At 35.0% G+C, this 15,874-nt stretch overlaps 1 protein-coding gene across 1 annotated transcript in view; it reads left to right on the top strand.

The window, feature by feature from the left end:
* The window catches only part of EPHA6 (EPH receptor A6), a 1,252,883-nt gene that overhangs the window by 1,039,880 nt on the left and 197,129 nt on the right, over positions 1–15,874 (top strand). Inside the window, 1 exon segment of the mRNA XM_027835345.1 lies at positions 7,074–7,199. Within this exon segment, the coding sequence (XP_027691146.1) occupies positions 7,074–7,199 (126 nt within the window).

Raw genomic sequence — 15,874 nt, 5'->3', positions numbered from 1 at the left:
AGATAGATAGATAGATAGATAGATAGATAGATAGATAGATAGATAGAGGGATAACTTCAAGATTGCCATGTAAGAAAAATAAGCTATGAGTTTACATTAAGATTGCATTATGCAGTTGGTGCTCAATGAGTAAAAATGTTCACAATTCTGCTACAAGAATAACTTACTTTTTAGGGATCTTTATAGTACACAATGTGCTTTTCTCATAACAGTCCTTTGATGGAGGTAGTATACTATCAATTCCCATTTTAATGATGATGAAAATGAGATGCAGAGGTTAAATGTCTAGAGTCATACAACTAATAAGTGTTAAAAATTGGGTCTCAGAATTGGGCCTTCTAAGTCCAAAATCACTATTTCCAAAACATCAAGCTTCTTCTCTTCTTCTCTTCTGTTTTTATCCACTAAAAGTTGTATCAGTGCACTTTCTGACTTCTGCTAAAGATTGAGTTATGTATTCCTTGAAGAAGAATATTTTGTCTTCCCTAGATCTTTTACAAATGTTCTCGTTCTGCCAAAGGGGACTATTCTAATGATCGTTCGCTATTAAGTTGATATATGTATATATCATTATATTGTAAATATAATGATATATTACACATATGTTTATGTATACAAATATATCAATAAATCTGGATTCAAATTCTGCCTCAAATCCTTAGAAATAGCATGATTATTTAACTTCCCAGTACCTCAATTTCCTCATATAACAAATGGGGATAATATTTGCACCACCTTCCTCACAGTATAGCTGTGAAGGAAGTACTTTACAAACGTTATGAATGTGGTTTACAAATTCTATAAATTTATATAGTTAATAAATCTACATAAATGTGAGCTATTAGTACTAAGTCTTATGTATTACAAATAGATGACCACGTTTCTTGGGGAGAAAAAAAAATTCTTATCTATATTGCATGAGTTTCTATATTTTTGCTAGTTGGTGCATTAAACTATGTAAAACTCTACAGATATTCTTCCAAAGAGGATAATTTTAGATCTGTCAAGTTTCTTCTATGAAAACACATCTTTTAAAACTGTGCATACCCTTTGATCCAGCAATACCACCACTAGGTCTGCAATCCAAAGAGATCATAAAAAAGGGAAAAGGACCCACATGTGCAAAGATATTATAGCTGCTCTTTTTGTGGTGGCAAAGAAGTGGAAATTGAGGGGATGGCCATCAATTGCGGAATAGCTGAACAAATTATGGAATATGAATGTAATGGAATACTATTGTTTCATAAGAAATGATGAGCAGGCAGATTTCAGAAAAACCTAGAAAAACATGATCTAATGCTGAATGAAGTGAGCAGAACTAGGAGAACATTGTACACAATAACAGCAACATTGTGTAATGCTTAACTTTGAAAGCTTAGCTCTTCTCAGCAATACAATGATCTAAGACAATTCCAAGGGACTTCAAAATGGAAAGGGCTAACCACATCCAGAGAAAGAACTATGGAGTCTGAATGTAAATCGAAGCATACTATTTTCTCTTTTTTTGTTTGTTTGTTTTCTCTTTCTTGTAGTTTTTCTCTTTGGTTCTGATGCTTCTTTTACAACATGACTAATATGGAAATATGTTTAGTATGATTATACAAGTATAGCCTATATCAGATTGAATTCCACCTTGGTGAGGTAGGAAGGGAAGGAGGGGGAAAATTTGGAATGCAAAATCTTATAAAAGTGAATTTTGAAAACTAAAAATAAATTAAACTTTTTAAAAAAGAAAACATATCTTTTGACTCCTTTTGCATACAAATTTCTCTGAAAACAGCAGCCACTGAAATCAACTTCAGTGATCTCAATAGAAGTGATCCCTTTAGAATCCTGGAAGGGGAGGGGCAGAGCCAAGACGGCAGAGTAAAAGCAGTGACTTGCTTGAGCTCTCCCTGAAACCCCTCCAAATACCTATAAAAAATGACTCTAAACAAATTCTAAAGCAGCAGAACCCACAAAAAGAAAGAGTGAAACAAATTTCCAGCCCAAGATAACCTGGATGGTTGATCAGAAAGGTGTATCATGCCAGACTGGGAGAAGAACGCGATTTGGTGTGGGCACACAGACCACAGCAAACCTGGAGCAGGCCTCAGAGGACTGAATCCTGGGCAGCTGTGGCAGTTTCCAGACTTCTCAAACCATGAACACCAAAGAAAATGTAGAAGGTCAGTGAGAAAAGTCTGTTTCTGCAGTGAGAGAAGCACAGGGTCCCAGCCCCATTCCCTGAGCTAGGCACAAGGACAGTGGCTGCTTCTTGAGCTTCTGGCCCACAGACAGAGGGGGAATTGAGTGGCTGATTGGAGGGCAATTGCAGGGATCTCTCTGCTGGTACAGGATTCTCTTGCTTTGCCTGTGCTTAGATCTGTGTCACAGTTCTGAGGGGTGGTCCTGGGGCAAGAGGGAGCGCTGGCGTGGTGGAGCTTGTAGTGGGTATGGAGAGGAAATCCTCCTCACAGTTCCAAGACAGAAAAGAGTGCTCATAGACCACAGCATAGACCAGGAAAGGAGTAAACACCTCACCCTTGATCATAACACCTTGGAATAACTGAAAATTTACAAGTCCCTAGAAGCATCTCTGAAAACAGCTGCGCAAAACCCCTGAAGCTTGTAACAGTACATTCTCCACATTGGAAACAGACCCCTACCTTAACAAAGAGTTTATAACTCAAGTAATTGGGCGGGATCATGAGCAAGCAGCGCAAAAAGAGTCAGACTATATTATCTTACTTTGGTGACAAAGAAGATCAAAACACACAACCAGAAGAAGACAAAGAAGCCAAAGCTCCTACTTCCAAAGCCTCTAAGAAAAATATGAATTGGTCCCAGCCATGGAAGACCTCAAAAAGGATTTTGAGAAGCAAGTAAGAGAATTAGAGGAAAAACTGAGAGTTATGCTAAAGGAGACCCAAAAAAATACTAAAGAAAATAACACCTTAAAAAATAGCCTAACCCAAATGGTAAAAGAGGTCCAAAAAGCCAATGAGGGGAAGAATGCCCTAAAAAGCAAAATTGGACAAATGGAAAAGGAAGTCCAAAAGATTACTGAAGAAAATGCTTCCTTAAAAATTAGAATGGAGCAATTGGAAGCTAGTGACAATTTGAGAAATCAAGGCACTGTGATACTAACCCAAAAGAATGAAAAAATAGAAGACAATGTGAAATATCTTATTGGAAAAACAACTGACCTGGAAAATAGATCCAGGAGCGAGAACTTAAAAATTATTGGACTATCTGAAAGCCATGATCAAAAAAAGAGCCTACACATCATCTTTCAAGAAATTATCAAGGAAAAATGCTCTGATATTTTACAACCAGAGGGCAAAATAGAAATATGAAGAATCCAGCAATCACCTCCTGAAAGAGATACCCAAAGGAAAACTTCTAGGAATATTGTAGCTAAATTCCAGAATTCCCAGGTCAAGGAGAAAATATTGCAAACAGCCAGAAAGAAACAATTCAAGTATTGTGGAAACACAATAAGGATAACACAAGATTTAGCAGCTTCTACATTAAGGGACCAGAAGGTATGGAGTATGATATTCCAGAGGGCAAAGGAGGACTACAACCAACCTACCCAGCAAAACTAAGTATAATCCTTCAGGGTAAAAAAATTGTCATTCAATGATATAGGGGACTTTCAAGCATTCCTGAGAAAAGACCAAAGCTGAATATAAAATTTGACTTTCAAATACAAGACTCAAGTGAAACATGGAAGAGGTAAACAGGAAAGAGAAATCATAAGAGACTTATTAAGGTTGAACTGTTTACATTCCTGCAGGGAAAGGTGATATTTGTAACTCATGAGTCCTTTGTCAGTATTAGGGTAGTGGGAGGGGAAAAAATTATAAGTATGTATAGATAGATAGAGGGTACAGGGTGAGTTGAAGATGAAGTGGTGGTATCTGGAAAATAAAATTAAGGGGTGAGAGAAGATTATACTGGGAGAAGGAGAAAGGGAGAAATAGAATGGGGTAAATTATCTCACATGCAGCAGACAAGAAAAGGCTTTTACAGTGGAGGGGAAATGGGAGAAAGTGAGAGGTAATGAGTGAATCTTATTCTCATAGGATTTGGCTTAAGAAGGGAATAACAAACACAATGGGGTATGGAAATCTATCTTCCCCTACAGGAAAGTAAGGGGGAAGGGGACAAGAGAGCAGGGGTTTAATAGAGGGGAGGGCTGATTGGGGGAGGGAGATAATCTAAAGCAAACACTTCTGAGGAGGGACAGAGTCAAAAGAGAGAATAGGATAAATGGGGGGGAGTTAGGATAGGATGAAGGGAAATATACTTAGTTTTTCACAATATGACTACTATGGAAATGTTTTGCATGACTACACATCTATAACCTGTATCAAGATACTTGCTTTTTCAATGAGGGTGGGTGGGGAGGGAGGAAGGGAGAAAATTTGTAACCCAAAGTTTTAAAAACAAATGTTAAAAATAAAAACAAAAACAAAAACAAGAAGTGATCCCTTTAATTCAGTCAATTATGAGCAACATTTGATTGATTTAATTGTGCCCATTGAATGTATTTTAAAGTCAGTTTAACTTTTAGACAGTTGTTATGACATTAATCATGAATATAATCCATATTAGCTATTTAAATGTGAGTCTAAATATGATAAGTTTTTTAAATTGCTTGCTGAGTATTTTGGAAGTCCTTTCAGCCCATTAGAATATCAATTAATGGGGCAGCTAGGTGGTGCAGTGGATAGAGCAACAGCCCTGAAGTCAGGAGGACCTGAGTTCAAATCTGGCCTCAGACCAAACACTTGACACATACTAGCTGTGTGACCCTCGGCAAGTCACTTAGTCCCAATTGCCTTAAAAAAAAAAGAATATCAATTAGTAATAAATTTGAATTATACAATACAAAGTTTGCAATTGACAATCTAGATTTATGAATTCCCCATAGAATTCAGCTAGGTGGCATAGTGGATAGAGGGCCAGGCCTGGAGTCAAGAAGACTCATCTTCCTGAATTGAAATCTGGCCTCAGAAACTAACTGTGTGACCCTGGGTAAATCAGTTAGCCGTGTTTGCTTCAGTTTCCTCTTTTGTAAAATGAGCTGGAGAAGGAAATGGCAAACCATTCCAGTATCTTTGCCAAGAAAACCCCAAATGGGATCACAAAGAGTCAGGTATAATTGAAAACAATTCAACAAAACAACATAGAATTCAGTCCTGTTTTGTAGTACGGAAAGCTCAAATTCCTTCAGCTCATCTACTAACTACACATGCTTAAAAATCATTTCATTTCTCTAAGGTTTGGTTTGCCCCTTTGTAAATGAATGAATTATGAATAAATAAACAATTAAATGAATGAAACATTACTAAATGCTTACTGTATGCAAAGCACTGGGATACAGTATGGCAAAATAGTTCCTGCTCTCAATGAGTTTATATTCTAATGGGAGAAATAATATACATGAAAGGTTTCAGCTATAAGTTAGATGGAAATTTCCCATGATCCCTGGAACAAAGCAGATGGTAATGGCTCTAATATCATTTCCACTGATCGAATTATTGGTTTCAGATGTTGAGCCAAAAATTTTACAAGTAAGAACTTTCTTTTCTGTGTCTTCAGTAGCCCTGGCTGTAGTACCTGTTTGACCAGTCACCAATTTACATCTCTATACTGGAATTATGACTCCAGGCCATGTGCTAGAAAAGAATTGCCATTTCTAAGACTTTTGGGTTAGTTGTTTCCATTGATATCTGAGGGGAGATGGTGGTCAAAGCGGTGGTGGTGGTGGCGATAGTTTGACTTGCCTGGCACATGTCACCTCCTATCTTTCCCTCAGAGTGCCTTGGTTCTCCAGCTGGGCTAGCTTACCTGACCTTTTTGTGGTAGTTGCTCTGCACCTGGTGGAGATGACTGGCCCCTTCTCCACAAAGCAGGACACGTGTTGCCACTACTATGACTCCAATGCCTATTTAAAATAGAAAGGATCGAATTAGATGATTTCCAACAGCCCTTCCAGTTCTAAAATTATTTGATTCTATTCATTTTATTAAACCTATGAAAAATATTCAACTCCCTTTTGGTTCTAAAAATAAAATCTTTAGTGACTCTTTAAGAATATGTCCACATTATTTAAAATACCTTTAGTATGAAGCAAAAATGGCTATATTTTTGGATAATTGTGAATCTCTCCATATGTTAACCCTAACAGGAAAATGACGAGCAATAAAAAATGGTGTTCATTATCAGCTTAGGCAAGTCACTTAGCCCCTTCCTGGATCTTAGTTTCTTTATCTATAAAGTAGGAGACTTGAACTAAATGGCTTCTGACATCCCTTCTAGCTCTAGATCTATGGTTGTATTATTTTTTCCAGTGGCTATGAAAATGCATGTAATTACTACATCATGAGTATGTGCACTTACATGTGTGTTTTCTTTATTTGAAGCACTAATCTCAGTGTGCCTTGGGGCAAATTTCTACAGGAGACACCTGAGATCCTAGGGATGATTGGGACCTGCATACCTCTAATTCAGAAAGATATTAATTTTGCAGCCAGGACACCAGTTTGCTGACATCACTTATAGCTACTCTGCCCACCCAAGAAAATCTATCTTTATGGAAAAAGAACTTTATGTTCCACATTTAGATATAGAAAAGAAAACACATACTTCTCCTTTGGGACTTGCTCTTTCTAGCTGTTCTTTGGTTAGAGATGGGGAGGGGGAGAGATTTGTGTATGTACATTTATAAATATATTTATGTATAATAGGTATTATATTTCTTTCCTTCTCAATGGGTGGGGGAAGGGTGGAGGGAGGGGAAACATTTGGAATTGAAAATAGAAATAAAATATATACATATGTGTGCATGATGTATACATATATATATAAATGGTATATGTATATATGTACATAAATTAAACTAATTTAACAAAATCATATAAAACATGGTTTCAGTTCGTTTGCTTCACCCTTTGTTTATATATAATGATGCGTTTGTTGAATTTAGACCTTATTATGATTACTCACCTAATATTATTATGCAATCAAAATGAAACTCAAGTTATTTGATAAATTTCAAGTTTTTTCTTAATTTCTTAAAGGATCCTTCCCATCCATTGGGGTGGAGGCATTATGTCCCAGCTTCTTGAGGACAAGCTTCTTAAATAACATCCCAGCTACACATCCAGTTTCAGGGGGAGACTCCTTACCCCCCAGGATTCCCACTGGTAAGTGTTTCAAGCCACATTGTCTCTCATCACAAATGAGGATGAGGGCAGCATTAAACACTTATAGTGATTCAGTACAAAAATGAATACTTTTACACATATAGTGGGAAAATGCAAATGAGACTTTTTAATGCAAGAACTGCATCTGTATAAGAATGGGAGGATAAGAGAGGGATTGCTAGAATCAAATAGGAGAGTAAGGTAGCAGGTAGAAGTAAAGCAGAGGAGTTAGGAGAGATAGGAAAAAAGATTTGCACAAACACAAGCACAATGTTTAGGACTAGAATCTCTTAGGGAAAATATATGTTTATATATGTATGTATGTATGTATGTATGTATGTATATGTATAAGTATATGTATGTATCAATATCTATATATAAATATATCCAATGCTCAATTGTAGCCTTGGAGTAGTGAGGAGGGAGAAAAAAGAACAAAGTAAAAAGTGTACAGTAGAGAACAAAAGAAAACCTACAAGGAAGCAAAGAAAAGATGGACACCTTTCAACATAATGCAGAGTATTTAATATACAGGTTTTCTTGAAATGAAAAGTTATTGCTATATATTTTGAACCCTCTCTTATGTTGTTGTGCACATGACTTTTTTTGTTTTTTCATATTTTATATTTAAGTTTATAATGTTTCTTGTTCTTTTCTTATTATGTATTTAAGTTTTAGTATTTGTCTAAAATAAAAATTTTGAAAAACTTCATCTGTAATACTTAATCCAGCACTTGTGACATAGCCCTAAGAAAGGAGAGGGAAAACTGTAAGTAGAACACTCAGTTATTATAATGCTTAACAAGGCAAAGCTTTTACTGAAGTTAAAATTTGCCCCATGTCTTCAGATAAGCTTTTACTTGAGTAAAACCTTTGGGTGCAGGGTCCAAGTTTAAAACTTAACTCTAAAGGAAGTAGTGGATTTGTGCCATTTGGCCTCTTATTATGGGGGGAAAATCCATTAAATATGGTTGGCAGGAAGATTCATTTCCAATCAGGATGATTCTATGGGGACTTAATTAAACTTCTGTTTTATTAAAGAAAAATATCTTGAAGGAAAGCCAACAAATGGCAAAATCACTGGACATTTTTAGTTTAGAAAAATGGCTATAGAAAGCTTCATTAAAAACACCAATCTGGCCAAAGTCACATATCAACAATGACAACAACAAACAAAAAAGAAGCATTTAGGATATTTGTAAATATCATTTTGAAAAATCAACTCTTTTTGTCTTATGTTGCATTTCATCTACTTTATGAATTATTCACATTAAACTCATATACCAAATAGGTTTTCCTTGTCATTCAGCTCAATTCCTGCTGCCTTTCTCCCTTGTTGTCCAAGGGTTGAAAACTCTTTATAATATTAGCAAAAATAAAATATAATTCACAAGGTAAATCTTGGGAAGGGAAGAAGTGTGGGGCATTCAATTACCAAATCCATTGACAAGTTTAGTACAAATATTTTTTACAGTTAAATGCTGCTTATGGAATAACTGTAGTAATGAAGGAGAATTTTGACAAGCTAAAGAATGTTGTATTATTGATAATGAGAGGATGATCTACTTCCCTAAAAATAATAATAATAATAATACTCAGATTACAATCATACTATTGAATTCAAGATGAGAAATACCCAGACAGAAATTTAATAACTTTGGTTAAAATTCCCATCAATATATACAGATGATGCAGAACTTTCATTCTTTCATGATATAACCTACATTTTAATAAGCATATTATTCAATAAGTAAATATTATTTATTAAATTTATTAAATTAAATAAGTAAGCTTAAATAATCCAGTTCTTAGTAGCATTAGAAAAGTTGTAAGTAATCCCTAAAAATGTTATAAAATATATATCATATGGTCATAATTATTATTTTTTAAAGTTTTGAATTTTTGGCCCAGACATCTACATTACCTGAATAGTTTCTTCTCAGTGTGTTACTCCCTTTACCAAGACAGAGCAATGTGTTTGCAAATGATAATCTTAGAGTTGTCTGATAGATTGATAGGTTAAATAAATTCCTCATGGTCATATAGCTAATATGTGTCAGAGGCAGGGCTTGAACACAGATCTTTCTGACTCTCTATACAGTATACTATGGTACTTCTGATATATCTCATACGTTACTTACCAACTTTAAAAGAATTGGAATACACATAAAGTATAATACTGAAAAAATATGACTGCCTCCAAAAAAACTGTTTTCTTCTTCCTTTTGTCATAATTCTACAAAGTCATGGTTTTGAAAAAGACAACATTCTCCGGGTACCATCTAGAAAAAGTCATTTATTAATAAATCTGCTTTTTACTTTAGCTTGTAAAGATTGGATCTAGAAATATATAGGTAATCTATTACAATCCTAAAACTCTGTGTACCCCTGCCAGCTAGAGATGATAATTTTCATAATGAATTTTATGAAAAGGCCATTTTTTTAAAAAAAGCAATATTCTTTGGGATGTCTTCTGTAGGTTGAAGAACAACATTTGGTATATGTAAAGATAGGAACTAAAAGATTTTCTTCATTTACTTGAACTTTCAGTTTTCAAGGTTTTCAGTTTTTTGTTACAAGTCAATGAAGTAGATAAATTCTCTCTATTCTAGATATCAAAGAAATTGCTATAGCTCATTATTATATGAATACAGATATATTTGAGAATCAGTGTGACAAAGTGAATATAGAACAGTCTTAGACACAGAAAGAACTGGTTTCACATCCTGCCTCTGACACATACTAGGTGTATCAGTGTGCCAGGCAATTATAAGAAAAAAAGTTACAGCTAAGTTTAGTGGAGGGAAGCTCCACACTAGGAATTCCCTATACCCAAAAAATCATAAGTATGGCTCAAAACAAAAGAATCAGATATGCTCATTTCCTCAGATACCCAAAACCACTAAACATTAGATCTCATACCTTTAATATCTGATAAGCAGGTTAATTCTGACTTACCCCACATTAGAGGCTTTACTGTGGTAGGAAATTGAGGCAGGAAATTTAAGAGAGTATACCAAGGTTAAACACAAAATAGGCAGTATTACATCTTAGAAATTTCTCTCTTCAAGTCCTCTATTCAAATATCCTCCTACCTACTAAGATATTATTTCATACCAGCTACTTCAAAATGTATTTGGCTTTCATTATCTAAGGTAATTGAGGAGCTGTTGACTTATGTAAAGGTTTGCCAGCCAAAACTATTTCTCTCCCACTAACCTTGCCCATAGGAAGAAAAAGGAGATTAATAGCCATGAATAACATATGATTTAGAGAGAGATCAGAAAGTGGGCAATAAAGTCTGTCTCCTCCAACTTACTGATCCTCAAGCCTGATGTAGGGTATATATACATACATATGTGTATATATATATGTGTGTGTGTGTGTGTGTGTGTGTGTATGTATGTATATGTATATATGTATATAGACACATATATTCATTTACATACACACATATATACACATGCATATACATATATACATATACACATATGTGCATATGTTGCTCCTACAACAGGTATACATAGTTAATACTCCAATGACTGAAATTGAGAATGAATTAGAAAGACCACATCTCCTAACTAGATGTGATTTTAAATTCAGTGAACTAGGGGTGGGAATATATGGCATTTTAAAGTTTAATGCTACTTTGGATTTGTATCATAAATATTTCTATTGAAAATTGTTCACCTCAATTAGTGATAGAAAATTGTAAAAAGAAGGAAACATCTTTATGTTTCATACACATACACACACATAGTTGGCAGGTAGCATGACCTGGGTTCATGTTCTCCCTGTGACATGCCTATGTGACCCTAGACAAGTCATTTTGTCTTGCAGTGCTCTAGGCAACTCTGAAGCTATAAATCGAAGAGAAAGTACCAACCGCATTAGTAGGAGTATTGTCACCTGAGATTTCTCCACACCAAAGAAATCAAAGTTCAAGGTCCCATTCAAATAAATAAATAGGGATAAATAGAGAAAAGGACACAGATACAAGTTTCTAAAGAATCTAAAGGGGCCACTTTAAACACTACTATTCTATATACTCCTATACACTATATACTATATACTACATACAACTTCTATATATCTATAAACAAAGCTTAAGCAACAAGCAAGATACAGGATGCCCTAATGAAAGGATGTAAATTCATGGATTGCTGAGACTTAATGGGATGATACTAAAGATTAAAATATGACTCTATATGGATGGAACTTATGTAATAGAAACAGAATAGGTCAGAGAGTGTGGTATAGCATTGTATATTAAGAAGATATACTTATTAGAGGAAAACTTGAAACCATACAGGGATGGAGGAGAGTGGAGGGAGAAACAAAAGTGGTTTTGTCATGAACATATATTAGAGACCACCTGGATGAATAAATGAATGAGACATTTATTAAGCACTTACCATGGGCAAAATACTGTGATACAAATACTGGAGATCCAATTAGAAAACTAAGACAATCTTTGCTCTCAGGAAGCTAACATTCTAATGAGGGAGACAACCCTTATGGAAAGTTTCAGTTACAAATCAAATGGAAAGATCCCATGGTCCTTAGCATACAACAGCAAAGCTGATGGTAATGTCTTTTCTTTAATGTCATTTCCACTGATATAAGTGTCTGATGTTGAATCATCTGACAGTGTCAAGGATTTTGATGACAAGAACTTTCTTGTATGGGTCTTTAGTTTCTATGTGGCTATAGCACTTGCTGGATCAGTTGGCAGGGTGTTTCTCCTCAGGGTTTACTTCCCAGGATGATGACTGTAGACAGCAGATGAGGAACTTGGGGAACATATTACAAACCAAACAATGAGAAATTATATAATAGTGATGGGAGGTTTCAATTATCCAGACATTTGCTTCCTCTGACAAAAAAGAGCAGGCAAAAAAAATCTCAATTTGCCTTAACAATAAGGATAGCTTCTTTAAAAAAAAAAAAAAAGGAATGTTTTTATTTTATTTTTCTCAATTAGATGTAAAAATAATTTTAACATTCATTTCTATATTTTTTGAGTCCCAAATTCTTTCCCTCCCCTCCTTGAGAAGGTAAGCACTTTGATATACATTATACATGTAAAATCATGCAAAAAGTATTTCCACATTAGCCATGTTGCAAAATAGAAGACAGACATAAAACAAGAAAAATAAAGAAAATTTTTAAAGTGTGCTTAGATGTGCATTCAGACTACAGCAGTTATTTCTCTGGAGATGGATAACATTTTTCATAAGTCCTTCAGAATTATCTTGGATCATTGTATTTCTAAGAATAGCTAAAGTCATTCACAATTGATCATCCTACAATGTTGTTGTTGCTGTGCACAATGATCTCCTGGCTCTGCTCACTTCACTTTTTAAAAGTCTCCCCAGGTTTTTTCTGAAACCATCCTAATCTTCATTTCTTATAGCACAAAAGTATTCCATCACAGGGCAACTAGGTGCCATAGTGGACAGGGCACCATGCCTAGAGTAAAGAAGACCTAAGCTCAAATGCAGACTCAGACACTTACTAACTGTGTGACCCTAGGCAAGTCACTTAATTCTGTTTGCTTCCATTTCCTCATTTGTAAAATGAGCTGGAAAAAGAAATGACAAACTGGTATCTTTGCCAAGAAAACCCCAAATGGCATCACAGAGAGTCAGATATGACTGAAAATGACTAAACAACCACAATTCTATCACAATCATACCAAGAACTTGTTCAACCATTCCCCAATTGATGGGCATTGCTTTGATTTCCAATTCTTTGCCACCACAAAAAGAGCTGCTAGAAATATGTTTGGTATATATAAATAAGGATAAATAAATAAGGATCTTTTCCTTTCTCTTTGATCTGTTCAGGATACAGATTTAGCACAGTTTTGATAGATAATTGAGCATAATTCAAAATTGCTCTCCCAAATGGTTGGATCAGTTCATAACTCCACCAACACTGCATTAGTGTCCCAATTTTTTCCACATTCCCTCCAATACTTGTTGTTTTCCTTTTCTGTCATATTAATTAATCTGATAGATGTGAGGTGGTACCTCAAAGTTGTTTTAATTTGCATTTCTCTAACCAGCAGTGATTTAGAGCATTTCATATTGAAAACAGCTTGTTCATATCCTTTGACCATTTGTCAATTGAGGAATGCAGCATATTCTTGTAAATTTTACCCAGTTCTTTATATATTTGAAAAATGAGGCCTTTATCAGAGAAACTTGCTGTAAAAATTTTCCCCAGTTTCTTGCTTTCCTTCTAATCTTTGCTGCATTGATTTTGTTTGTGCAAAAACTTTAGTAATGATCATTTCACATTTCAACAGGTAGAAAAACTTGTTGGGGGAAATACTATATAGAGTGTTATTATAAATCAAAGAGATGAACCATTTGCTGGGTGGAAATGATGGAGAAAGTTCCTAGAATTTGTCATACATAAGAAGAGAAAAGCTGGTCATGATCTGACATGCACCCTAGATTTTATGAAAACGTATTTTAAAGGGTTCAGATGGAAGATGGATAAGATCACATGGACTAAAATTCTATGGGAAAATCAGCCCAAGAGGAATAGGAAACTTGAGAAGGGAATTCTGAAATCACAAAAATAATTCCGACCAGGAGGAAAAAATGGCAACTGTATGAAGAAAGTAAATATGGATGCACAGAATAGTCAACAAATAGCTTAGACTTTTATGAGAAGTGTATGGAATATGGAAGCAAAGACAAGTTAAAGAAAATAAACATGAGAACACTATCCCCCAAAAAATAGCATCCAGGGTGATAATCTTCAGAACAACCCTGCAAGATAAGTCAAAAAAGACAGCAAAAGAATTTAGTGGTGGTGGTGGTAACAGTCATGGTGGTTACCTATTTGGGGGAAAGCAGAAGACTGAAGATGAAATGGAATTGCTTCTTGTGTGTGGGAATGAGACAAGGTTAACTGACAACAAATGGAAGGCAGATACTCAGTCTTTATTTTCCCTATGTTTTCTTTGCCAAAAATTTCCTTTACATTGAAAATGACAGAAAGGGAGAATTAATCAAAGTTGATACCAAGATAGAAAGAGTAGTAATTTGCCACTGATGAATTCAATTCTCTTGGCCCAAAGAAAAATCATTCTTAGTTCCCAAAAGAACTGGCAGACATGATTGTTGAACCACTGACAGTGATCTTAGAAAGATCACAGAAAATAGGAGAGTTAAAAAGAAGAGGAAATGTCTTGATTTTCACAAAAGGGAAGAGAAAAGAGTTAAAACTATAAGTCAATAAACTTGGCTTCAATTCTTAAAAAAATCAAGGCTATATTAGTAAAGCCATGGTTAGTGAAAAATGAGAAAAAAGGGATAATTTAAAAGAGCTAGCATGGCTTCATCAAGAAAGTCGTTTTTTGTATTTTTGACAAGTTAATGAACTAAGCCTTAGTTCAAATCCTTTTATTAAGGGGATTTGTCCTATGGAGTTTGGATTTAGTCAAAGGGCTTCACCTAAAAGGCAACATGTGGCCTCGAGGCCACAGGTTCCCAATCCTTGAAGGACCAGAAGACTATAAATATAGTTTAACCTAGATTTTAACAAAGCTTTTGATAAAGTATCTCATGCTATTCCTGTACAAAAAGGGGAGAGATATGGACTAGATAATAACTTACTTAGATGGATTATAAACTGGTTGAATGACCAAAGCAGTTATTAATGGTTCTCAATGTCAACCTAGCAGATCTCCAGTGGAGTGCACCAGGGATCTATACTTTGCCATGTGCTATTTAACTTTTTTATCACTGACTTGACAAAGGCATAATTGTCATGCTCATCAAATTTGAAAGTGATACAAAGATGAGAATGATAATTAACATACATGTTAGCAGAATCAAGATTTTAAGATGGGCTAAAATATTGGTAAATTTATTAAGATGAACTTCAACAATGATCAATTTAAAGTTTTATACTTTGGTTTAAAAAAATCAGCTTTACAAATAAAGGATAGGAAAACTATTGTCAGAGAACAATTTGTCCAGAAAATACCACCAGTCCTAGGTAAGCTCAAATGATACCCAGCTGCACTAAGAGAAGCAGAGCATCCAAGAATAAGGAGGTAATCATGCCTCTAGATTTTTGCCCTGATTGAACCATATCTTAAATACTGTATTCACTTCTGGGTGCTGAATTTTAAAAATTATATTGATAAGGAGAGTATACAGAGGAAGACAACCAAGATGGTATTAGGCTTTAACTGTATGTCATGAGAATCAGTTGAAGGAAGCAAATATATTCAGCCTGAAGAAAAGAAGAATAACAGAGGGGGAGGAAGGACATTTAGGGGAAGGGGGACATAATAGTTGTCATCAAGTATTTGAAGATCTGTCATACGCAGAAGAGAAAGCTTGTTCCTTTTGACCTCAAAGGACAGAACCAGAAAAAATGAGTAGAAGTGGCAGAAAGGCAAATTTAGGCTTCATTTCAGAGGGAAAAAATCTTTGTAACTATTATAGCTATCCCAAAGTGAAATGAGTTGCAGAGGATAGGAGGGATTGTGAGATTCTGTCTTTGAACAGAAGCTGGATAACCCTTAAACTAGTGTGTTACATTAAGAATTCCTTTAAAATACAGGCAGACTAAGTTGCTTTTGAGATCTCTTGCAACTTCAAAATTTTGTGATTCCTCTAGCTTTAGGTCAAATTTGCCCCCACATT

This window comes from Vombatus ursinus, unplaced genomic scaffold, assembly GCF_900497805.2.
Source record: "Vombatus ursinus unplaced genomic scaffold, bare-nosed wombat genome assembly UNPS02014814.1, whole genome shotgun sequence".
NCBI lineage: Eukaryota > Metazoa > Chordata > Mammalia > Diprotodontia > Vombatidae > Vombatus > Vombatus ursinus.
Note: the sequence above shows the minus strand (reverse complement) of the source record. Positions and strands in the feature narration are given on the sequence as shown.